The 24,664-nt window shown below is 45.0% G+C and overlaps 11 protein-coding genes across 11 annotated transcripts; 4 read left to right on the top strand and 7 right to left on the bottom strand. All coding sequences in view use genetic code 12, as the record gives it.

Moving 5' to 3' along the window:
* Window positions 1-21: 21 nt before the first annotated feature.
* Window positions 22-705, bottom strand: FOB63_000489 (CREG family protein; the record flags this gene model as incomplete). The annotated part of the gene is made up of 1 exon (XM_002619312.2): window positions 22-705. One exon carries the CDS (start codon window positions 703-705, stop codon window positions 22-24), a length of 684 nt encoding a protein of 227 aa, XP_002619358.2.
* Window positions 706-799: 94 nt separating this feature from the next.
* Window positions 800-1,777, bottom strand: ARA1 (D-arabinose 1-dehydrogenase (NAD(P)(+)); the record flags this gene model as incomplete). The annotated part of the gene is made up of 1 exon (XM_002619311.2): window positions 800-1,777. The coding sequence occupies one exon, from the start codon at window positions 1,775-1,777 to the stop codon at window positions 800-802; it is 978 nt and encodes a 325-aa protein (XP_002619357.1).
* Window positions 1,778-2,136: 359 nt separating this feature from the next.
* Window positions 2,137-2,877, bottom strand: MAF1 (RNA polymerase III-inhibiting protein; the record flags this gene model as incomplete). The annotated part of the gene is made up of 1 exon (XM_002619310.2): window positions 2,137-2,877. One exon carries the CDS (start codon window positions 2,875-2,877, stop codon window positions 2,137-2,139), a length of 741 nt encoding a protein of 246 aa, XP_002619356.2.
* Window positions 2,878-3,415: 538 nt separating this feature from the next.
* On the bottom strand, window positions 3,416-4,903 carry RAD57 (putative DNA-dependent ATPase; the record flags this gene model as incomplete). The annotated part of the gene is made up of 1 exon (XM_002619309.2): window positions 3,416-4,903. One exon carries the CDS (start codon window positions 4,901-4,903, stop codon window positions 3,416-3,418), a length of 1,488 nt encoding a protein of 495 aa, XP_002619355.2.
* A 103-nt stretch (window positions 4,904-5,006) lies between these two features.
* Window positions 5,007-5,861, bottom strand: FOB63_000485 (inorganic diphosphatase; the record flags this gene model as incomplete). Its single annotated transcript, XM_002619307.2, has 1 exon — window positions 5,007-5,861. The coding sequence occupies one exon, from the start codon at window positions 5,859-5,861 to the stop codon at window positions 5,007-5,009; it is 855 nt and encodes a 284-aa protein (XP_002619353.1).
* An 80-nt stretch (window positions 5,862-5,941) lies between these two features.
* Window positions 5,942-7,121, bottom strand: SPO11 (Spo11p; the record flags this gene model as incomplete). Its single annotated transcript, XM_066102435.1, has 2 exons — window positions 5,942-6,762; window positions 6,824-7,121. The coding sequence occupies 2 exons, from the start codon at window positions 7,119-7,121 to the stop codon at window positions 5,942-5,944; spliced, it is 1,119 nt and encodes a 372-aa protein (XP_065958543.1).
* A 514-nt stretch (window positions 7,122-7,635) lies between these two features.
* On the top strand, window positions 7,636-8,247 carry FOB63_000483 (resistance to Congo red protein; the record flags this gene model as incomplete). Its single annotated transcript, XM_002619304.2, has 1 exon — window positions 7,636-8,247. One exon carries the CDS (start codon window positions 7,636-7,638, stop codon window positions 8,245-8,247), a length of 612 nt encoding a protein of 203 aa, XP_002619350.2.
* Window positions 8,248-8,988: 741 nt separating this feature from the next.
* On the top strand, window positions 8,989-11,649 carry PHM7 (Phm7p; the record flags this gene model as incomplete). Its single annotated transcript, XM_002619303.2, has 1 exon — window positions 8,989-11,649. One exon carries the CDS (start codon window positions 8,989-8,991, stop codon window positions 11,647-11,649), a length of 2,661 nt encoding a protein of 886 aa, XP_002619349.2.
* A 292-nt stretch (window positions 11,650-11,941) lies between these two features.
* GIT1 (Git1p) lies at window positions 11,942-13,456 on the bottom strand (the record flags this gene model as incomplete). Its single annotated transcript, XM_002619302.2, has 1 exon — window positions 11,942-13,456. One exon carries the CDS (start codon window positions 13,454-13,456, stop codon window positions 11,942-11,944), a length of 1,515 nt encoding a protein of 504 aa, XP_002619348.2.
* A 2,910-nt stretch (window positions 13,457-16,366) lies between these two features.
* Window positions 16,367-18,088, top strand: LEU42 (Leu42p; the record flags this gene model as incomplete). The annotated part of the gene is made up of 1 exon (XM_002619301.2): window positions 16,367-18,088. One exon carries the CDS (start codon window positions 16,367-16,369, stop codon window positions 18,086-18,088), a length of 1,722 nt encoding a protein of 573 aa, XP_002619347.2.
* A 2,061-nt stretch (window positions 18,089-20,149) lies between these two features.
* On the top strand, window positions 20,150-24,661 carry FOB63_000479 (uncharacterized protein; the record flags this gene model as incomplete). The annotated part of the gene is made up of 1 exon (XM_002619300.2): window positions 20,150-24,661. The coding sequence occupies one exon, from the start codon at window positions 20,150-20,152 to the stop codon at window positions 24,659-24,661; it is 4,512 nt and encodes a 1,503-aa protein (XP_002619346.2).
* Between the last annotated feature and the right edge of the window lie 3 nt (window positions 24,662-24,664).

Here is a 24,664-nt window from a genome sequence, read left to right as displayed (position 1 = left end):
TTCACGTAGGATACTTCATCATCAAGCCACAGGCTTTGCGTCATAATACAAGTCAGCGTCAACTGGACCGATATATGCCCTATCGCCAAAACCGCCTATAATGTAAATGTCCTCCACTTCAAATTTTAACCAGTGAGTCTTGTGTGGTGAAGCAGGATTCGAAGGTAACCACCATTTTGCATCAGGATGCCTTGATAAGAAACACTTTTCTAATGCGATACGATCAACTGGGTTCGCGAATGTTACATTCTTCAAGTGGCCCTTAAGATTCACTCTCGGAGATCCAGCTGGAGAGCTAGGAATGCCTCCAGGATATTTTGGATTGACGTGATCATTCAAAGGATGGTCCCCAGCCCTGATTGTAAATGAGAAGGCCGATCCACTATCGATATTACGATAGGTGGATCCGATATCCACGACAAGCCAATAAAGGGTTCCGTCGTTATCGCAGTCGGCGTAATACTCCATCGATGATACTGGAACATACAACGTTTCGTTATTTTTGAAGACCCGTTCAAGGGTATTAATATTTGCCAACGACTCACGCTGAACCACGCTTCTCGCAACTATAGCACCGTCTTTCATAGTCGGCCTCAGGGGTAAGTTCAAATTTAATTGAACTTGATCATTTAACCTCATAGCCTCTGACACATTGAAAAAGGCTAATAAAGCTACAGAATAGTTTAGTGTGTTGAACAATTTCATTTTTGCTTATCAAGGGGAGTAAAGAAGTGAAATTATATAGCAAGACCGAAGTTCGGAAGTGCGACTATTAAGTAAGCCGCCCTGCCACTATTGCTTACTCAAACTCAGTTGACAAGGTGTCGCCTTCCCAGTATTTGAATCCAATACCGTAGCCCCATGGGTCGTTGATGTATCTCTTTGGGTTCTTTGCACCAACTTCATAAAGCGCATCCAAATCTTCCTTGGTCAAGTTAGGCAACTTAACATTGTCGTTCTTGATTCTCTCCAAATTGGAAGAACGGGGCAAAGACACTCTGCCAGACTTAATGTGATAAGCATTCGCAATTTCATTGACACTCACATTATATTTCTTAGCAAGCTCTTGTACCAATGGAACCTTAAGCACAGGTGCTCCGTCACTACCAACAGGCGAGTATGCCTCAATGATGATTTTGTGCGATTGAGCAAAGTCCACCAAATCTTGCTGTGGCAATTGACAGTGGTACTCGATCTGGTCCACGACAGGAGTAATCTTGGCCTCCTTCAACAACTTACGAAGCCTTGGCAAAGAGTAGTTAGACACACCAATGGATCTCACTTTGTTTGTTTCCGTCTTAATTCTCTCAAGCTCATGGTAGACATCAATATATTTCGTACCATTCACTGGGTCATCGTCGTACTGAAGGTTTCCATTCTCGTCCTTTGGTGCTGTAGGCGTACCGTCGGGACCACCGTGCAAGACAACCGGCCAGTGTTGCAAGAAGAGATCAACGTAGTCCAAACCCAAGTTAGACAAAGAGGTGTCCAATGATTTTTCTGGGCTATGGTAGAATGATGGCCATACCTTAGTGGTGATAAAGACATCTTCACGCTTGATAACATTCTCGTCAAACAATTGCTTCAAAGCTTGACCAACATACTTTTCTGTTCCATAGTACCAGGCAGTATCAATGTGGCGGAACCCCGCTTTGATTGCGGTAATAACTTGGTCTTTCACTTCACTTGGATCGTTCGAAGGAACAGTTCCCAAGCCCAATGCCGGGATCTTGTGTCCGTCATTCAAATCGAAGTAAACATCAGTTGCGCGAGACATATTTTTTGCTTGTTTTTAGGTTATGTGATCTAAAGTTTAGAAAATTTAGAGCTTACGTCGCCGTTTTTATACTGTTTAGAAGCGCCACACCGTTGTTTGCTATTTGCTGTTCCGATCCTTATGTGTAGTGTGTTGATGCTTATGCGTGGCGTTCCTCAATATTATACCGCAATCAAGTCATGTTGGGATTTGTTCATTGCTTTCTTATAAACTGAGACAGTAGACAGTATCTTGCACAACCTTCAAGGCTAGCAACATTCGGTCTAGTCGGGCAAAAATTACATCATTGTGCAGGCAATCCACGCTTCTTCAGTCTGCCCACGCAATGCTTATATACGGAATTGACAAACGAACTGCTTTCAAATTTCAAGATCCCCCATCACATCGTCATTATCATCATCATCTTGTTCCAAATCTTCCTCCATAAAGTCATCGCTATCATCATTCTTGGACGTTCTATCAATTTCATCGTTATCATAGGCTCTATCTGGATTTTCGTTAACTTGTGAATAATGGAGCCTGTTGAGACCAGTAAGATACAAGAAACACACTCTCTTCTTCTTCTTGTTGTAGATGAACCAATAATAAGACCACAGCGTTTGATATGGATGATTGAGGTCTTCTAAAATAGACTGGTCCGATGGCAGAAACTCGTAGATTTTGCATCCAGGATCAAGGTTCGGCAGAGAATCAGTCTTGGGTGATGTCAGCATTGTGCCACTGGTGAAACTATTTTTCCGAGAGCTGTTAACTGTCTGGGCCGACAATTTCGGCGATCTAGAGGGGAACAAATCCATGTAAACGTTAATTGTATCCCATACCCAGCTTAGCAAATCTTCTTTCTTGCCCAAGGAGATCATGATACTATTGAAGCGATCCATCAAAATCTCAGGCGATTCCACTCGATCAAAATTCTCGGTCGTGGGCTGCAAATTGGAGAAATCGTGGTCGGGATACGTCGTATTGAGAATTGCAATCAAATACGCAAACGTTTTCCTCGTAGAAACGTTTTTTAATGGTCCGAAAGGAGATTCGTCTATCGCTGAAGTGTCTTCAATGCTGTCATCTAGTAATGACAGCGAGAGGTTGGAACCATGCATAGGGCTTTGAGAATAGCTAGCATATTCGTTGTTTTTAGCGAATGACAACAGCGAGTTGCTAGGCCTTCTTTCCCGCTCACTAAAACTATTGTGAGAGCTTCTTCTGCGAGTAAAATTGGCTCTCGGGGGAGAAGCACTGCTCCCAAACAAAGAATTAAGTGACTGCTTTCTCTCGATAGATTGAGACAACTGGTGGTCTTCCAAAATTTGGTCCAAGTGTTTGTCAATGGTTTTAAAGAGCTTCTTGTCTGTGCTAATAGGTTTCGTTGTGAATAAGTCACACCCACCTTTGATGATAAGGTTATTATCTGGGGAATGGAAATTGAGTTCCTGGTTGACTAGTTCGATGTCAACCTCGTCGATAAACTAGTTTTGTTAGATAAGAACTTTCTACTGCGCGTAGACACAGACTTGAGGTTTCGGATAGACTTACTTTCATTTGGTTTCTTTTGCAAGTTAAGTTATAAATTGCGTGTGTACCTAATGCGTTGATTGTCAAGTATCGGCACGTTGGCTCACGTGATGATATCTCAGTTGTCTAGTCCGCGACTTCGCACAATCCCTCTGATACTATAGAGAAGGCGACGCAGTTTCGCTTATCAGCGAGATTGTAGGTGTTGCTATTTGAAATCACTCTAGCGTATCTCTTCAAGATCCATCCTTGCAGTGTATCGGTCGAACTCACCTCTTGTGAGTAAGGCGGATTTTCTGAATTTTGTTGAGTCAATAATGTACCTTCTTTTCTCTCAATGTTTTGCATCATATTCTCCAGCGGAAGGTATGATTTCCACAAAAGGATCTTAGTTGGAACGAGTTTGGACCATGTGTATCCCAATGCTTCGATCTTCTTCTTGGGTCCGGATGCTAGCTGAGGGTTTTGGCTGTTTTGGCGCAGCACTCTGTATTCTTCTTGCGCTAGTCGTTGCCTCTTACAGGTTGTACCCTCATTTGAAGTTTGACTAGTAAGCTTGGTTTTGTCTACTTCAGTTTCGACTCTATGCATGGATTGGGCATTCCAACCCGAAAAGGTGCCAACCTGCGATTGAAAGTTTAAAGGATCATTTAGTTCGTCTTCCATAATGTCGTCTGCTTGGTCGTTCGGGTCAAAAGAGTCGCCCACTTGATTTGAAACCACAACAGCCACATTGTGCTTCTTTGCAAGGTCAGAAAGATGTGTGTACAATGTCAACAAGTAATATTTTTTTGACACTCGTTTTCGAAACGCTGCATTCCCTTTAAAGTACTGGTTTGTAGTTCTGTCGAAATCCTCTTTCAACACATTGTATTCGGGAACATGTGAAAGTTTTTCCTCTTGCTGTTGCAAGTGGCTCCTCAAGTATTCCAGAGCATTGATGAAAGCCGCATCGTCACGAAAATGGTGACTGATACTGTCAATGATAACAACTTTGTAGTCTTTGCCCAGCACTCCATCCAACATTGCAGGAAGCTGAGTGAAAATGATGTGGTCTTGGTTTTCCACGTCATGGCAGTATGTGTATGATATATTATCTAGAGCATCGGGCAAGCCTCGATGGATACACATGTCTTGCAATCGTCTTGTCTCGAGTGCCGATTCGGTAGAAATGATGATGCTTCTGCCTCTAAAGCTGTCAGTTTTTTCCTCTTTCCTCTTAACCTGAGCTTCCAACGCTATCTGCAAAAGCAATTGAGACTTTCCACATCCACTAGCGCCAAACACTTCTGTGACGGATCCAACTTGAATGCCATTGTGCAATAGCATATCCAACTGCAGTAATCCCGTGCTGACAGCACTTGTGTTTTGCGAGAGACGTTTCTTTTGTGGGCGTATGCTTTCTTTAACCGAATCCATCACTAGATTGATGTAATCTGTACATTGTTCAAGTGGCCACTCCAACTGATCACAAAGCTCCTCGCGAGCCTCTTCGGCCTGGTAGAGGGATATCAAATCGACCAAAGAAATGCCATTTGCCACTAAAAGTTGTTCGAAGGAATGTAGTTCCGCGGGAACTTCAAATCTGATCGATGCGTACTTCCCACTGTCCATGATGTAGACAAAATACATTGAATGCGCGACTTACAAAAACATGCTGTAGGATGCACACAACGAGTTATCACAAACTATTTGAACAAACTATATAGCAAAAGGTTTAGTGAGCACCAGAGATGAAGAACCACTTGTCAATAGACTTGTCAATTGGGGCAGCTGGCTCATTGGTAGCAGCTGGCACATCAACAGATTCGGCGTAAGTGGAAGTAGAGGCCAAGGTGGTGTTGGTCAAGTCAATTTCGCCAGCATCAGAAACACCCTTGATCAACTTGTCCCAAGCTTCAGCACACTCAGCAATAACCTCATCAGCGTACTTCTTGTTCTTGCACTCACCAGAGAAGGCAAACTGGTTTTCTGGCTTTCCATCTGGGATTTTGTAGATTCTGAACCATTCATTGGTAGCTCTCAACAAGCCTGGCAAGTGGGTCTCGACATCCTCAATGTCATTCAACTTTGGAGCCAATGGGTCGTTGACGTCAATGACAATGACCTTCCAGTCGGTCTCACCTTCGTCCAACAAAGCCATGACACCCAAAACCTTGACTTGCTTGATTTGACCAACAGTGGCAACTTGCTCACCGATTTCGCAAACATCCAAAGGATCGTTGTCACCCTTGGCCTTAGTTTCTGGGTGAACTTGGTTTGGGTCTTCCCAAGTTTGAGGGAAAGCACCGTAGTTGTGGATGTAGCCATGGTGAGGGAAACAGTTTCTAACAAATCTCAACTTACCCTTCTTGGTGTCTTGGATGATTGGGTTCAACTTTTGTTCCTTGGAGATTTCCATCTTGGCGTTGGTCCATCTTGGAACTTCAACAATCATGTTGAGAATGGTCTTTTCCTTGTTGGCATACAAAGGAATGTCGTGGAATGGAGAGACTGGCTTGCCATCCTTTTCAATGAAGACCTTGTAGTCCAAAGTGTTTGGGGCACCAACTTGACGAGCAGTGTAAGACATGTTAAGAAAGTTGTCGAGGTAAATTGGGGAACTGCCAACTAGCGTTGAGAATTTATTTTGCTGGTGTGCACACAGCCAAATCACGTTAAATCACCTGTTCCGGGCACGTACAATGTGATTTTACTCCACAAATACTGATTGACACTTTGAAACAGTGCCTCGTCGTCTTTAATGACGTTGATTTCTGCTTTTTTGAAGAGTAGGAGACTTCTTCGTAATTCTCTGCCCATCAATTGCAAGTGCTGCTCCACAGACACTAAGACAGACGGACCACATTCCGTACGGGCGTTCCTTTGCAAAAAATTGACACTTCTGATCCACTCGCGCTTATCCATCGTTAACCATTCAGTTCTATCATCGCAAATAAATGCGCCACCTAGTTTGGCGTTTTGGGCAAGTAGCTCGCTCATTTGCATATAGCTCCAGAATATCTGTAATCCGTAAACATCTGAATCCACAAAATACACCATTGGCGTGGACGGTAAGCAAGCTTGCAAACCGCCAAGGAAAGATAGCGTGGCTCTATCGGGAAACCCTTTCCCTGTTGCCAAGATCAATTTAACACCTGTTGCGATTTTCTTCACAAAACACATGAAAGACTTGAGAATTGCTTCTTTTTCGAACACAACCACCATGTCGACGTCACCAACCACCGACAAGGTTTCCAGAGTTTCCCTGTGGCAAATCAACAAGGGTTCGTTGCACGGGTCAAAAGCCATTTTCTTTTGCTCCCCCATAGTTATCTCTATAGGACTATTACTCCACATCACGCCCTTGGGTGTCGGATATACACCTAGGTCACTTTGTAGCAGGACATTTAAGGAGTTGGCAATTGCATCCAACACTTTATTCAGATGGGCCTGTCTGCCCTTGAAGAGAGTCACATCTTTGTAGTAGATGTCTCTCATTGTAGACACTTGACTATTCTGGAGTTGGTCAATGAGGATATTCATTACTCTGACGGTGGCAGCGAATTTCATCGACTGGTGCTCTGTTTCGGCCATCTCCCGATGACACACGTACAGACTTGTTTTTCCTCTGTGTCTTTTGGGGCTCTTCATCAAGAGCAATATTTCCTGTGAATCTGCTACGTTTGCCATTTCCTTCCATATGAGCATCAAACGGCTGAGAATACACCAAGCGCATTAGTAAAGGCATGGCCTGAATGGATGGTGCAACGTACTTTTCCGTTCGGTCAAACGGAATTTCACACTGTGTGTTTTCTTTCGAGAGCGCTTTAAGGCGGAGCGAATGCTTCATGAAAGTACTAGAGCTGTCCTACTGGCGCATGTGGTCTGGTTGGCGCCTTGCCAGAACGTTTGCAACCGGCGTCGTGTCTTTCCCAGATATGGACGGACTTACCGCGCATTATCTACGAGGGGTAACCCAACTGTGGAAAAGGTGTGACCAAGTACGAGAAAGTAGAAGAAAGGAAAAAAAAAAACAAGAAGTAAAAAAAGAAAGAAAGAAAAGAATCCAAAGAACATATTGACAGTCACCTCGTCATTGCCAAGTGCAGCCGCCACCCTCCCACAACAAATGGCATTCGTAGGCCAGCCGTGTGCCCGGAATTGCGCAAACATGACTGGAAATATTTCTGCGCCTCAGGAGTTCCGGCATAGCACATTTTCAAGTGAGAGCACCAAGGCTTCTGCCGAGAACACTCGGAACTAATACACTTGCCTTCCCATTTTTCTCGACTTTAATTGTCCAGTGGTTCGCTATTGTGCACATTTTCTCACCACAAAACCACACAAGCAGTGGGAAAGTCTACATGTTCATAAATTGGGAACACCCGCCCGAGAGGGCAAAACGATACTACTCGTACGGCAGCGACTGGTCGGGCGGCGCCCGCTGGGCGTTTTTCGCCATTTTCATTGTGTTGATCATCATCGTGGTGTTTGGAACCATGCGCATCAACCGGGCGAGAACGAGACAAGGCAGAGACCCCATCTACGGAACCCGGTGGATGACGCCACCGTCGTACTTCCAGTCGCAAGACCAGTACAACCAGCCGACACGCGGCGACCCGGACATGCCCAATGCGTACGTGCCCGCGTACACGGAAACCGCCAACGACAACGACATGGGCTACTACGACCAGGCCGGCAACTTCCACGAGAACCCCAACGCCAAGGGCCCCCTTATGCCCGAGCAGGCGCACCAGCGGACAACAAGCTACGCTGACGGCGTGCCTCTTGCAGACTATAACGCCGGCTCGCCAGACGCCGCCATGTCTGACCACGATGCGTTCTATAGAAGACCGTCTGGCCAGCCTCCGGCAGTAAGCACGACTGGAGACTCGGACCCCGTCTACCAGCCGCCACCAGGACCTCCTCCTGGTGAGGACTATGCCCGGCCGCTGGGACAACCGCCACGGAGCTAAGCGGTGAGCTAAGCGGTGACAGTGGTGGCGTGGACAGCAAGGCTGGAACCTGGTTTTCAGCCCGGAAACGTTTCCATTCTTTTTTTACGAGTCTCACATGGGCTCCTACGTCATGTTGCCTGTATGTGATGTGGACTGAAGGGTATGCCTTCCTGCCTGCAACTAGTTTCCCGTTACAGGACAATAAAACACGCTGCGCATGGAGGTCGAACCGTGTGCACCGCAGGTGGAATGAAACGCAAAAGGCTCAACCAGAAGCAATGCCCGCATGACTAATTTTCCCATTTAAAGTTACATAGCCCCCCTCCTGTAATAAAACGTCGATTGTTTACCGAAGCGAAAAATTCGAAAAATTCTTTCAAATTGTGTTTTCATTACTGTTTGTTCCGTCGCCGCTGCGGGCCATGATGCGGCTGATGGCACGTCTTGTAGTTGTAGGCGGGAGATGGCTCGTTGTAGAACAAGACATCTTGCAGTAGGCGAAAATCAGTCACAGGCGCTGGGTGCAGGACGAAGGACCGAAGGACGATCTTTTCTGCACTGCGCGCCGGTTCTGAGCGTCAATTCTTCCCTTTCATCTGCAAGGTGCGGCATTCCTTGCCAGCAACGCAAGTGAAACCTGCAGACAGGACATGCATGTGACCAATTGATCCTTCTTTGCTTTGCTCCTCTTCTCCATTGCGCGGCCATACTTAAAAACAAATCTTCCAGCTTCACCGTGCTAGGAAAAGTTTGCGAGCCATGTCGTCTTCCTCTACTGAAAGCAACAGTTCGACGTCTGCGTCGCAATTGTTGTCGTCACTTATTCCCAACTTGATCATTTTCGCCGTGTTCATTTTGGGCTTTGTTCTTCTCAGAAAGAAGCAAGCTCGTGTTTATGAGCCTCGTTATACGCTTGAAACGGTTCCCAAGGACTTGAAACCGGCAGAGAGCCCCAGCGGCTTGTTTGCGTGGGTGTCCAACTTGTTGAAAAGACCTCAACAGTATCTTATCCAGCAAACAGGGCCCGATGGCTATTTTTTCCTTCGGTTTTTGTTTGAGTTTGCCTTCATTTGCTTGATTGGTTGCTTCATCACCTGGCCCATTCTCTTCTCTGTCAATGCCACTAACTCGAACCACAACAAGCAGTTGGATATGTTGGCCATTGGTAATGTCAAACTGAAACAGAGATACTATGCCCACATCTTTGTGTCGTGGGTCCTCTTCGGTATGGTCATTTTCATCATCTACAGGGAGTTGGTGTACTACACCACCTTCAGACATGCTTTGCAGACAACCCCACTTTACGACTCTTTGTTATCTTCGCGGACCTTGCTTTTGACCGAGCTTCCCGAATCGGCCATGACTGAGGCGGACTTGAGAACTTTTTTCCCTACTGCTACCAACATCTGGTATGCCCGTGACTACCTGAAATTGGAAAAATTGCACAAGGAAAGAGCAAAACTCGCAAAGAAGTACGAGAATGCTTTGACTTCCGTTTTAACCAAGGCGGTGAAGATGCGTAACAAGTGCCAAAAGAAGAGCAAGCCTTTCCCCGAACCTTCTGACGACATCAATCTGTACTTGAAAAACGGAAAAAAGAGACCTACACACAGATTGAAGTTCCTCATTGGAAAGAAGGTGGACACTTTGGATTATGGTGCAGAGAGATTGGGCGAATTGAACCTGGAAATCAAAAAGGCCCAGGGTGAACACAAGACCAACTTGCAACTTCCTTCTGTTTTCATTGAGTTTCCATCTCAATTGGAATTGCAAAAGGCGTACCAGGCTATCCCTTACAATCCTGAACTCAAGAAATGTGGCAGAAGAAGCGGTATTGCGCCAGACGATGTTGTGTGGGAAAATCTTTCCTTGACTTCGACCAAGAGAAGAACCAAGAAGATTCTTGCCAACACAGTTTTGACTGTGACGATTATTTTCTGGTCCATCCCAGTTGCTGTGGTTGGTGCTATTTCTAACATCAATTTCATTACCGAAAAACTCAAGTTCCTTAAGTTTATTAACAACATGCCATCGGCATTGATGGGTGTGATCACCTCCCTTTTGCCTACCGTTGCGTTGGCCATTTTGATGTCATTAGTGCCTCCTTTTATCAAGAAGATGGGTAAAGTCAGTGGTTGTCTCACAATTCAAGATGTTGAGAGATACTGTCAGAACTGGTACTATGCCTTCCAGGCCGTGAACTCGTTTTTGGTTGTGACTCTTGCTTCTGCTGCCATCAGTTCGATCCAGAGTATTATTGATAAGCCGGACACTGCATTGAAGTTGTTGGCTCAGAAGTTACCTAAGGCTTCAAACTTTTACATTTCGTATCTCTGTTTGTACGGATTGAGTGTTTCGTCCGGCTTGCTTTTCCAAATGACCGCTTTGATTTTGGCTCAGTTCTTGGGCCGTATCTTGGACAAGACCCCTAGAGCCAAGTGGAACCGTTACTCTTCTTTGGGACTGCCATTCTTCTCGATTCTTTACCCAGCTTACATGTTGGTGAGTTTGATTGCTCTTGCCTATGCCATCATCGCACCATTGATTTTGGGTTTCGCTACCATCACCTTCTTCTTGATTTTCACTGCCTTCATGTACAACTTCATTTACGTGTTGCAACCCAACAAGACTGATGCCCGTGGCCGCAACTACCCATTGGCACTATTCCAATTGTTTACTGCGTTGTATTTGGCCGAAGCTACGCTTGTGGCTATGTTCGTGTTTGGTAAAAACTGGGCATGTGTCGCATTGGAAGGATTCTGGATCCTTGTTACTGCAGTATCCCACGTATACTTGAAGTGGAAATTCTTGCCATTGTTGGACACAGTTCCAATTTCTGCGCTCAAGTACGCCTCGGGCGACCGTACTTTCCAGTATCCAATGTACGATCAAGGCTTGAAGGAAATCAAAACAGAGGGTCAAAACTACTGGGAGGGTGGAAACCAACTTGGCTTGGCAGACTCCGTATTGGACCAAGCATTGCCAGATCCTAAGGAGTCTGTTTTGGAAGGAAAAGAAGAAGAAACGGATTCCAACCCACGCAGTGGACTCGTTGCGGGTGAAGGGAAAGGCTCGTCTGACCAATTCATTGAAAAGCCTTCTGTGGGCTCTATTGGAAGATTTTTCAAGCCTAAGGAAAACACATTTGACATGGTTCGCAGCACGATGCCGGCGCCATACTTCAACTACATTGAATACAATCCTGAATTCGTCAAGACAGCTTATGAGGACCCAGCAGTGACAGAGGATGAGCCTCACATTTGGATTCCTAAGGATAATTTGGGCTTATCGGAAATCGAGAAGCAAAAGGCGCTTGAAAACGGAGTGGACTGCACTGATGCCGATGCTGGTTTTGATGAAAAGGGACTGGTTCAATACTACGGACCACCACCTGCTTATGAAGATCCTCTTAGAGTTTAATTTCGCATTTTAGCTCACCGATTCATTTCTGTTCTAAATGACTATGTTTTGTTAGTAATTCGTATATTTATTATTGTATAAATAGAAAGCTTTAGCCAGTGGCCGTTTGAGTAGGCATGTATCAAAAATATGGTCTTTTCATTTAAAGCGGGATTTGCTTGTAACTCTCAATTTTTAGAGTACTATGGGAGTCTAAAAATAGTTGGACGCTATCATGATCACATGTATGTTTCCTGATTAACTATACTAATTAAATACATCTTCCATTAGATGGAAGAGGAATACCTTTAACCTATTTTTTGGAAGGCTCCGCCACAATGTTCTCCTTCTCGACATCTTCGTCCGAGTTGGTATTAACGGAATCAAGCTCTTCCTCAAATCCGAAATGGCCAGTCCATCCGTGTTGGACCAAGTAGTTTTTGAAGTTGATGTCTTCCTTCATCAAGTCATCGTCAGTCAATTGAGGAATACAAAGGAGTGCAGTGGCCACACCTAACAAACCACAAATAGCTGCAATGATAAAAGTCCATTTTTTGCCAATATTGTTTTGAATAGGAGTAAAACTTTTGGTTCCAACGACTGCACCTACTTTTCCGATGGCGGCGGAAAATCCGTAAAAGGTTCCTCTCACTGGAGTAGCAAAACATTCAGAAGAAGTCAAACCCATCATGTCACCTGGTCCCAAGTTTCCCATTGACATCATCAAACCGTAAAAGACAATGAAAAGACCAGTAATGTCTTTGATCTTGTCAAAGGAACAACCAATGATGAGACCAAACACAATGTAGCCCGAAAAACCAAGGGCCAAAGTGTTTCTTCTTCCAATCTTGTCACACAAGTAAGCACCAACGATAACACCAGGAATGGCAATGATACCCAACAACAAGTTCCATTCGGCAATCTTTTCCATGTTCTTCTTGTCCTTTCCCTTCAAGACAGACGAAATAATGGTACCAGAGAAAATACCGTTGGGGAAAGTCACAAAGTCATACAAGAACCAACACAAACAAGTTCCCAACAATCTTCTCCAGTAGTACTTCACAGCCAAAAAGTAAGGCACGTTCTTTCTGATAGCGGACTTTTTGAATAATTCAGATGTTGCCATCTTGTATCTGAAGTAAAAAACAGAGAGCGGCCAGAATGCTCCAATAGCAAACATGGTTCTCCACAAGCTGTCCTTGGTGCCAGTAATTTGATACACAATTAAGAAAATGATCAATGCAAAAGGACCTCCGAAGGACAAGGGCAAGTTAGTCACCAAACAAAACACACCACCTCTTCTGCGGACAGTTTCATTGGCTGCTTCGTTTGCCGAAACAGAGCAGGATGGGTATTCTGCACCAATACCAAAACCAGTGACACCTCTGAAAATGATCAACATCCAGAACATGCCATTTACGGATTTTCCGTGAGAAGCAGCACACATAATGGTACCGAAAACCAAAAACAATGTTGCAATGACCACAGCTTGTTTTCTGTTCATTCTGTCTGACAAGATACCAATGGCAACCTGGCCAAAAATGGTTCCCACCAAAGAAGCATTGGAGACATTGGTCTTCATATCAGTGTCATACTCTTTAGGGTAAAGGGTGGCGAAGAGTGTGTTCAACATGGTCATGACATTGTTCTGGTAACCGTCTGAGATCAAAGCGAAACCGGAACACACAATGGTGAAAATGTCTGCCGCTCTCTTTCTTTTGCTCAATCTGTTCTTTCTCTCTTCTTCATCGTAGTGGAATGGGTCTGAAACGGTAACCTCATTGGCGTTTGCGATTTCTTTTTCAAAATCTGTCAGGTTCAGGCTCATTGTATAGCGACTGGAGAATGAAACTTTTTTTTTTTCATTTTGCTTAGGCTCGTCTGCCTTTTATGGTACATGGCATAGTAGATAAGAACGGAAAAATACAATGTCAGGCTAAAAATATAAGCGCGGTGCGTTTCCTTCGAAACGAGGCCCACGTTTTCCCACGTGCGGCTAGGCTTTACTATGGCCACATTGGTCGTTGGAGCCACTCAATTTTCGCTTCGAAGGAGTCGTCTGAAATTTTTAGTTTGGTCCTGCTGCATATGCAACCCTTACATCTTGTGAGCCAATTCTGCGCAAGCCCGTCAAAGCGGAAACCTTGGCATGTCACTTTGACAGGTTGCGCGTGCGATAGACAGAAGACGCAAGATGCCGCAGGTGGAACACAAGAGGAAGGCTGACCCAGAAACAGAGAAAGAAGAAATGGATGACGAGAAGATGGAAATTGGAAAAAGAAAAAAAAAAAACGTAAATAAAAAATAAAAAAAAAAAGACGAAGAAATAAATCAAGCGACTGCCCGTTGATGTTGCAGTAGTCTTTAATCGACACATCTTGATCCTGTCCCACGTTTTAGTGCGGCGTACCCTGAGACAACGCATCTCCCACGATATACATACATGAAATGATGCACAACTCGTTTCATGGTTCTTGCACGAACACAAGACTCCAGCACCGAAAACGTTTCTGATTACTTAATTCAATTGCCTTAGTATAAAAATAAAAGCTGGAGAAGCGAGCCGGTTGAGATGCACGGCATGTTAAAGCAAGGAGGAGGTCTGGGGGGAGGGTCATTTCCCGATTGGGGAATATCAAGCGCAACGTTCACCCTACATCTCGGGAATTGCACAGTCTCAATGCATGATGTTTTTTAGTCGTTGCGCCTTTAATTGATGGCAAGTTTCGTGCACTCGAAAATAAAGAGCCTCGGTAATCTACATGAAATTCGCGAGAGCAATTGCCGGAATCTAATCGCCGAAGACCTTCTTGAAGGTGAATGCAAGGGCCACGCCAAGAAGTTTTCGGATGTGTCTTTCCATTTTAGGTCCAATCTGCAAGGTGTAACTGCTTCTGTATACTGGAGAAACCACATGAATGGGTCTTTTTGGTCCAATGGCATCTCGTAAATGATGTGACATCCATGGATTATGTACATATTTAGTTTACGAACGCCATATACTCCTACGATAAAGATGCGGTTCCCGTACTTTTCGACATATTCTGTAAATTTCAATTGGCACCAGAGGTATCTGATTTGACGCCGCAGCTGAAGTTAATTTCAATTTCAAGTTGACAAGCTGAACTAGCGCTCGTATTTGCTGTCTATACTCTTGTTTCGATCTTCTTGATCTTAGTTGTTTTTGACAACTTTCATGAACCCGAAAAGAATCCCTCTTCCTTTTAGCAAAACTTTTGCTGCTCTTTCACTTCAGACTGTCAACAAATATCCATGGGCAGCTTATTGAGATTATGCTTAATAAAGAGCTTGTGGTTATTCTAGACCGTTGGTAAAATTTCATCTACCACCGTAAACGGCATGAAAAGTGCCTGATTGTCCTTGATGTTACCGGGGAATGTTGATATTCATCTTAAGAGGTCTTATAATTCTCTCCTTTATGGGGCATAGGCTTTAAAAGGTCTTTTATTTTGTGGCCACAGTTTCTTTCCGTACCGTCTCAAGAACAAGGCTCTCAAGCTATCAAATGAAAGTTTGAGAAGCATACACTGTGGTGCCACAATTCAGTGTGATACTAGAAATTTTCTTCAGGTTGAATTTCCTTGAGAAACATGTTTTCCGTTTTTCTGAAGTGATGCAAGACTCGCTTCTTTTACACTATTGAACAGCATACTGAAACCATTTAAAACAATTTTCCAATCCCGTTCAAATCAATGCAAAGCCAATGAAAAAACACATTTAGTGCCTAGTGCCACACGCTTGTGAACACAAGTTAGGAACATTTAAAAAAGCCCATTGTTCACTAATTTTGGAATCTTTCCAGCTCTTGATACCAAAAACGTACTGTTACTTAGTGATGACTTTATGAAAAGGTTTCTTTTCCTGAAATATTCTTGTGCTATATGAGATACATTTATCAGCATACCGTGGACTGTGTGGTTTGCCCATGCAAATGTTGCGCTAGTGAGTCTTTGATGTCTGAGTTCGCAAAGTTCTATGTTCTTGTCATAAAGGTTAGCATCAACTAAAATCAGCGAGGTTATCGATATTGGTTTGACAAAAACCGTACACAGTATTTCACACTTGCTTGTGACGAAAGTACAAGCTGAACACCACCAGTTTCATGTCGTATGACATGGCTGAACCAGTTAGATAGCTGCATTCAAATCACAGAAATCGAATTACAAGTCCTATCTTCAATGATCTGATTCATCTCCTGACCATTTCCATACCGATACCTATTAGTCATCAGAGCTCCACCAAATTCAGCCAATCAAAAAAAGATTCTAAAATCCTAGCGCCGGTCTCATTCTATCATCCATGTAGATGCGGAAGCGTCCCGACAATCGGAAGCGTTCCGATAATCTGCGGAAATACATCAGTTTTACTTTTCAGCCAACAGTTCTGGTACTTCCAAATGATAACGGTTGACTCTAAGAGATTTTCATTCCATTCATAGCTTTTTCCACCACTTTACTTGATTTTCTATGCATTGTTTGAAGCCTGTAGACCTCTACTGGATGCATTTGGTCCTGCACGATACACATGGAAAAGCGTCTTTGATCTTCTTTGCACTGCGTTACCCCACTATTGATCACGTGCTACCGGTATACAATACTATGACCAAAGCTGACTCATTCGTTGGTTCCACTTTTACATCAGAAGCTTAAATAGCAGGGCCTTTGCTTTCGAAAAATAGTTTCTTTAAATCTGTACAACTTTCCAAAACACTACAGCCATGCCTATGCTCGCAGACCCTTCGATAAAATATGATGCGTTTCCTCCGGTGAATCTTCCCAACCGCCAATGGCCATCGAAAACCATGAAAAAGGCACCCAGATGGCTTTCGACAGACTTGAGAGACGGCAACCAGTCTCTCCCCGACCCAATGTCTTTCGATGAAAAGAAGGCCTACTACCACAAGCTTGTAGACATTGGCTACAAGGAAATCGAAGTTTCTTTTCCCTCGGCATCTCAAGTGGACTACGATTTCACCCGATACGCCATCGAACATGCTCCGGATGATGTTTGGATCCAGGTTTTGTCTCCGTGTCGTGAGGAGCTCATCAGGAGAACCGTGGAGTCTTTGAAAGGAGCAAAGAAGGCAACCGTCCACATTTACTTGGCCACATCCGACTGTTTCAGAAACGTTGTGTTCGGCTTGACGAAAGAACAGAGCAAGAACTTGGCGGTTAAATGTGCCGCGCTCATCAGATCTTTGACCAAAGATGACCCGAGCCAAAGTGGCACCCAGTGGGCTTTTGAGTTTTCACCTGAGACTTTCTCAGACACAGACTTGGATTACGCTCTTGAAGTGTGTGAGGCTGTGAAAGAAGCATGGCAACCATCGGAGGAGAACCCTATTATTTTCAACTTGCCGGCCACTGTTGAAATGGCTACGCCAAACATCTATGCTGACCAGATTGAGTATTTCTCCACGCATATCTCCGAAAGAGAAAAAGTGTGCATTTCTCTCCATCCACACAATGACAGAGGCTGCGCCGTTGCTGCGGCAGAGTTGGGCCAGCTTGCTGGTGCAGACAGAATTGAAGGGTGTCTTTTCGGAAACGGAGAAAGAACAGGAAATGTGGATTTGGTCACCTTGGGTCTTAATTTGTACTCGCAAGGAATTTCTCCCAAGATCGACTTTTCCAACTTGGGTGAGATTATCGACATTGTTGAGAGATGCAACAAGATTCCTGTTGCTGCCAGAGCCCCATACGGTGGCTCTCTTGTCGTTTGTGCTTTCTCGGGATCTCACCAGGATGCCATCAAGAAGGGATTCAACCAATACAACAAGCAATTGAAGGAATCCAATGGTAAGCTGGTCAAGTGGAAATTGCCCTACTTGCCGATCGATCCGGCCGATATTGGAAGAACGTATGAGGCCATTATCAGAATCAACTCGCAATCCGGAAAAGGTGGTTCTGCCTGGGTTATTTTGCGCAATCTCGAGCTTGACCTTCCAAAGGGCTTGCAGGTTGACTTTTCGAAGTCCGTGCAAAAACAGGCCGAAATCAAGGGTCAGGAGTTGACCAATGAGGAGCTTTGCAACTTGTTCAAGAACGAGTACTTCATCAACTACGAGACGGACGGCCACAACCATCACTACAAGTTGCGTGACTACTCTCTTTCCAAGGCTGTGGATGGCGCAAGAACAATTGAAGTTGAAATCGAGGTCGGCGGCCAGGTCAAGAAAATCACCGGGTCCGGTAACGGTCCTATCTCTGCGTTTTCGCATGCGATTCTGAAAGATCTCGGGATTTATAATGACGTTTTGCACTATCACGAGCATTCTCTTGGCGCAGATTCTAACTCAAGAGCTGCCACTTATATCGAGGCTAAATTGGAAGACGGCTCCACCAGATGGGGTGTTGGTATTCACGAGGATGTGTCCCAGGCGTCGTTTTTGTCCTTGGTATCGATTTTGAATAGCTTGCACGCACGTCAGAACAAGTAAAGAGCAGATCTTTCAAAAGAGCAAGTCGAGTATCAATAAAAAACGATCTTCAGGATGCTGGAATAATTGGAATGGGTTTTCCTGACATCAATTTTCAATTCTGTGGTTTATTTAGTGCCATCAGCCATCTATTTGGCTGAAGTGTGCTTATGGTATAAAGAAAAGAGCAATGATCGGCTCTAAAGTACATATAAAAGGACATTTTGTGCATGAAAATTCATGATGTAGTTATCTTGTTATGCCACGATATCATCCGGCAAAAAACGAGACGAAAGCTTCAACCAAAAGGGAAACCTATGCAAAGACTTGTATTCGTTCATCATAATGATGCCTAAGTGTAAACGCGACATTTCCTGTAAAGAGAGCGACAATGTCGCATCTAGGTCATGGTGTATGGGTTTTTTAAGCAAAACTGTACGGGTTTCTAGGGATGTACGGGTCTTATATTTAGGATGTAAGGGTGTTTTTGTTTGAGATGTACGGATGTATGATTGGGGATGTACGGGTGTTGTTTGTGTTTGTGTCACATCGTGTTTGTGGCATGACAGTTTTTCCACATGTAAGTACTGTCAGGTAATAGCAGTGGTTTTTAGGAGTATAAAAATGGGCTTTTTGATATGGGGAAGGCTTTGTGCGATTAGAAAGCAGCAATTTCAAAAATTTACACAAAGATACTGGTAGTGTATTACACATAATACAATACAACATTCTATCGCCAATACACTGACTCAATCTGAAAGCTTTTGTTTTTTTTGTTTTTCTTCTTGTGTTGGTGAGCCATTCAAATAGTACGTGGCTAACAAGTATTCAAGAGAATGTGCATTAATTAATTCGTATCATCTCAATTGTTAGGTGAATACAATTGTAGTGTACATTCAAGTACGAATTTCTTGGTTCCTGGCTTCCAACTACCACAGGAAGCCAGGATTCTCATGGACGTAGTAAATTTGTGGTACGCGTCTTATCTCATGTGCGAAGTTTATCAGTAAATCGAGCCAGATAAGGCATTGTGGCTTATCTGAAGGTTACCATAACCGGGAAATCGGATACCATGGTCGACCTAACATCAATAGAATTATTTGATTCAGAGGAAAAGTTCATGACGCAGATTCTTTAGGTTATATTTCGACATAGCACTGTAAAGTTTGAAGCTGTCAATAAAAGTACTCAAATGATTTTAGACAATGAAATTAGAAAGTAGAATTTGAATTGGATGTTTCGAGTGTTTACTGTTTCCGCATTTCATATAGTTCGTATTTCCGAACAGTACGCTTTTAAATTTTGCAATCAGTGGAATTAAAGAGACAAGAATTACCTCTAGCAATCTGATTATGTCTCCAAGACTGGTTCATACTAACTGAGAGGTACTTCAACCAAACGTAAAAGTAATTAAAAGGAGTGTCATCACTTCAACTGAACCGAAGAGTCGTCCTTAGAACAATAAGGAAGCTGATTTCTATCATGAGAACTGGTTAGAAATACAGAGAATTACGGATAGTTATTGGCAAGACTGAATTTTCTTCAATTCAGACAGGCTTCCATTATCAATTATTCCGCATTTTTCTTCACTTCTGACAGATCAGCTTCACCAACTTTTAGTCCAAAAAAATATTTGCGCACCTAGTTATGCAAGATTTTTGCGGTCATCTTAGCACAGGTATGCTCATCACTACTTGCCCAAGATCTTGGCTGAAAATATAGTCGGAAAAACATCTGAGAACGGGTTAATTGTGCATTGTACCTGGATGTACCTGCACACAGGATTAGATCCAGCATTGTGCGTCCGGCCGGTGCGTCTGTGGATGGGTGCAAATACAGTTGTGTTCTTGTATTGTCTCACATCACCAACAACCTCTTTATTTGTTTAAGAACAGACGACTTCAGAAAAACACCAACCTAGATTTCAATAGTCGTATCTTCTTGAGCTAATAAGGACTACGCTTTCTAGCAGAGCCCAAATTGAACCAGTTGAGTTTTAGTTCATTAGTCAAGTTTGTGCTCAAACAGAAAGTTTACAAGTAGAATCACCACCACCACCGCGAGTTTTGACTCCCAGGCGAGATGATTGAAGTTGAGGATCTCAAATCCTTTAATCTCAAGCCGTCCCGGCACCACTTTGGGTTCCGGAACAAAATGCTCATCAAAATGGATGGTGCACAAGCGCACTTGGACGAGAAGGTGGAGGACTTGAAGCTGCTTGCGTCCGACGCCAAGTTCAACATCCAGTACTCCATTTCAAAGTACTCGGGTGTCGATCCCGGATTGGGCATGAGGGCCACCGTCCGGGGTCTTTTTCACCGTAGTGAAACCAATTGGCATGATCCAGATGCCCATCTCGTGAGGAAGACTGATCCTGCAACCATGTCTGCCGAGGAGTTTTCTCTTTACAGTTACCGTGAAGAGAGAAACCAAAAATTTAGAGAGAATGCTGCCACCCTTCTTGCCGAGACTTTAGACAAGTCTGCCGCTCGCGCTGCGGCATTAGCTGCATCTACTGCCACTGCAACAACCGAAACCGCGCGCACAAGAAAACCTCAATTTAGGTCGAAAATGCGTTCGGGCGCACCAATTCCGGCAGAGGAAGCCGCGAAAAACAGTGCGAGTGCGAAAAACAGTGCGGGCGCGACATGCACCCGGGCAGAGCTGGGCAGAAAAGTCAAGGAAACTTTTCTGGCCGCGCGCTCTGCGCCCGTAGAAACTTCGAAAATCGCCGCTCTGGGCCCTGGGACAGCCGGAGAGCACGAGGATGAAGAACACGCTTCGACAGACTGGAGCGAGTACGAAGCCAATCCTTGGGCAGACGAGCCCAATTCGGTTTGGAGGGCTGTTGTGATGAAAAACGCTCAAAAGCCTGCTTCGGACGCCCAGAAGGTTGACAATGAGAGTAAATGCGCTCCAGTCGGGACTGCTGGAGAATCCACCTCTCCAACGGCCACCGAAACTTCCGCTTTTGCTGAAGAAGTGGAGGGCGCCAGTGAAAGTCAAGAGCCAAACCCTCAAGATGGTGCGGCTGACTCTCAAACGGCCGGTTCCTTTAGACTGGAACCGGCTGGGGAAGTGGCTACGGCCGAGATCCCCAAAGATGGTCCAGCAGTTGCAGAATTGGCCATTTCTGGTCCTGTTAGACAGAAAAGACCAGCCAGCGCATATTCTTGTGCTGACCAGTCTTCGCCCAAGAAAATGGGCAAGGTCGACACCAATGCTTCCAGCACCACGGCTTCTGGATTCAAAACGGCTGGTTTCAAGTTCCATGCTGTGAACTTTGCCGCTCCGAAGTTGGCTCTCAAGTCCAGTTCTAAAGTGGCTTTCAAGTCCAGTTCGAATATGGCTTTTAAGTCTGGCTCCAAGATGGGCTTCCAGTCTGGTCCCAAAATGGCCTTCCAGTCAGGACCTAAATTGGGTTTTAAGTCGAGTTTCAAGGCAGAGAAATCCTCCGCTGCCAATCTGACTACACCATTGTCGACGAATCCCTTCATCGCCGAGGAGAGTAAGTTTTCGTTTACGGGACCTACCGAAGTCCCCCACCGCAAGTATGGCTCGTTAATGGCGGAAAACTCAGACTCCTCCGATGACTCTGACAGTTCCATGACCGCAGACGACGGTTCCGAGAACAAGTTGCTCCAAAAGCTTCGGGAATTGGATACCGAGGTGAAGAGCCGTCCCGACCGCCAGTTCAACCGTCTTTTCGCCTTGAGATTCCCAGAACAGACTGCTTACGAGGACGAAGTATACAAGAAGCTTTATGAGGCTTCCCAGTTGTTGTCAAGAAAGAGAAGCAACATCCTCAAGGAAAAGGAACAGGAGGAGCCCGTTTCTCTCCTCCAATTGCGTCAAGCAGGCCGTCCAAGACGAGTCACTTCGAACAGTAATGTACTGAACCACTGTACCTCAAAGGTGGGGAAGAATACAAAGAACCGTTCAGTGTCCCACGCCTCAGTCATTGACCCCAAGAAGGTCGAGGACCGCAAGAGGTCCCGCAATCGCCGTTTCGAGAAGCAGGGCAAGTCTGGCATTGAAATCATGAGAGCCAACTCGACCACCACCGCAGCTCAGGCAGGAGCTAAAACCATTGTGCTGGCTATCAAGAACTTCACGTTCGTCGCCTTCCCAGAAGTGGCGAAGATCGAAGAGATTACCGATAGTGAAGATGATGCCAAGACAGAGGATGTGAAGCCAGAAGAGGCAGAGGATGTGAAGCCAGAAGAGGCAGCAGTTCCTGTCAAGGCTACGGATGCGACAGTCATTCTGGCCATCTCCATTGAGAAGCTCGAGGAAACAGCTGACTTGGATAAATCTACTGACAAGTCACAAATTCCCGCCCCAGATGCCGACAAGTGCCCATGTAAGTCTGAATCTTCGGCAGAGAAATCTGACTCGGATTCTCACCAAATTGGCGGACAGGCCACTGTGGCCACCGTCTCTCCTCTGAAAGATTTAGAGGCCCAGGCTTTGGGAGACGCTCCAAAGCCCGTGCTGTCTGATGAGGAGCACAGCGTTTCCGCTCTGCTTTCTGTCTGCAATGACTTACAGAAGACGGAGATGGAGGATACATCGGCCGATGTTGAATCCAATACCCTTGAATCGAATGAGGTTGGTTCACATCCAATCGAAGATGGTTCGGGATCAGCAGAAAATGATTTGGATTCAGCTGAGACACCAGCCACACCTCAGGATGATAATGATGAGCCCAGCAGGACCATCACCTTCAAGGACAAGGACCAAGTTCGCTTTTTCAGTGCCGAGAAGGGAGAATGGGCCGATGTGGTGAATGGATTTATGCTCTGGCGAAAAAATCCAGTGGGTGTTCCTTCGCCATGTCAGACAGAGGTTAAGTCTGTTTTGAAGACGACTTCTTCTACTATTCTCATCAATGAACTTCCTCCCATGGATGAATATTGTTCCGACGACGATACTTGTCACTTGGAACAAAACTCTCCATTGAACAATTTCCCCGAAGATCTGTTGGATCATGACCCAATGGATTGTTCTGATGTCTCAGACGACCTGATAGTCAGCTCCGATTTCGACTCCATCGAAAAGTTCAGGGCCAAGCTTGCGAAGATAAATTCCAAAAAGTCACCCACCACTGACGGAATTTCTGAAAGCGGTCAAGAGAAACTTACCGTTTCCAATGACTGTCCAACAAACACCGAAGCTGACAACTGCCTGCAGCAGGAAGTAGCAGCTACGAAAATTAGTCTGGTGAAAACTGCCAGAAAGCGTGAGGCCAAAAAGTCTTTGACGAAAAAGTCTCCAAGTTCCCCTCTGTCTTACAAGGAACTCGTGGCGAAGGTCGAAAAGATCCAAAGGGCCAAAAAGACCAGGGCCAAAATGTCTCTGACCAAAACGTCATTGGGCAAAATGTCCGAGATACAGTTGTCTGAGGCTGAATCTCCAACGCTGTCTGAAGCTGAATCTCCAGCGTCGCCTGAGGCTAAATCTCCAGCGTTGCCTGACTCCTCAGAATTGTCAGCACCTTCGCCTCAGGATGTGCTCTCGCCCGAACCTTTAGCTGAAAGCTCACTTCTTTCTTTCACTGAATCTTCAGCCGAAACTCCAGTTAAACTCGCCGCGGAACCTTCTGCTGAAGATTTAACGGATTTGGATTCCTCTTGTCAGACTTTCCGTCTCATCGACCGAGACTGGAAGATCATCCAAATCATGTCTGAATACTCCGAGGAAGAAGAAAACTATCCCGGGTATGAAAACATTCGAATTTATAGAGACGCTCTCGTGGCTTGTGCTGATGAGATTAAATTGAGCCGTGGGCTTTTGCCTTCACGCTCGTCTCTGCCGGAGGAAGAAGTTGCTGATGTTCCGGAAAAGAAGGCCAATGAACTTGCCAATGGCAATTCACAAGTGCCTGAAATCCAGCATGCTCAAGAAAACGAGCCATGCAAAGAGGATGTTCCCGAGTCAGATTTGTCCGAATCATTAAGTCAACTACTTGGTTCTAAATCTGAACAGTTACAGGGTGGACAGTTGCCATGTCCTCCTTTGGAGCAGACACCTGCTCATGAAACCAGGGAAAGACCCAGCCTGAGATCTTCAAACATACGCAACAACAAGTTGTTTGAAGAAGCAAAAAATGCCATGTCTGCTGCAGACGTGGCAGATCCGTATCTGATTGACGTTCCAAAGCCCGGAAATTATTTGGCCCGGTTAGATCCATCTCTATGTCCGCCGGTGGCGTTTTTGAAAAACCCACCATTCTCCTCCAGGCGTGGGTTCTTGTTATCTCAGAAAAATTTTGCCATCAAAGAAAGAGTACGCTTTGAGTATGAGTTATTCAAGCATCGTCGCTCTTACATGGTTCATCGGTGTCACCCAACAGAAGAAACGGCAGAGCATGCCGAACCGGTGACACGGAAAGACTATGCCGACTTCGAAAAATCATTGAAGCGGAAGTTGCAAGAGAGACGAGACGCTTACGAAAAGACCCGACAAGCCATGTACAGCCGTTACCCAACATGTGGTTCGTATATTGATTTCGTGGATGAATGGGAGTATGGATCCACCGATCCATATGGGAGTCCGAATGTGTTTCCCAAAGATCTCTATGACGTTTTCTAGATG

The sequence above is a fragment of the Clavispora lusitaniae genome, assembly GCF_014636115.1.
Source record: "Clavispora lusitaniae strain FDAARGOS_655 chromosome Unknown tig00000003_pilon, whole genome shotgun sequence".
NCBI lineage: Eukaryota > Fungi > Ascomycota > Pichiomycetes > Serinales > Metschnikowiaceae > Clavispora > Clavispora lusitaniae.
This window is presented reverse-complemented; position numbering and strand designations above follow the sequence as displayed.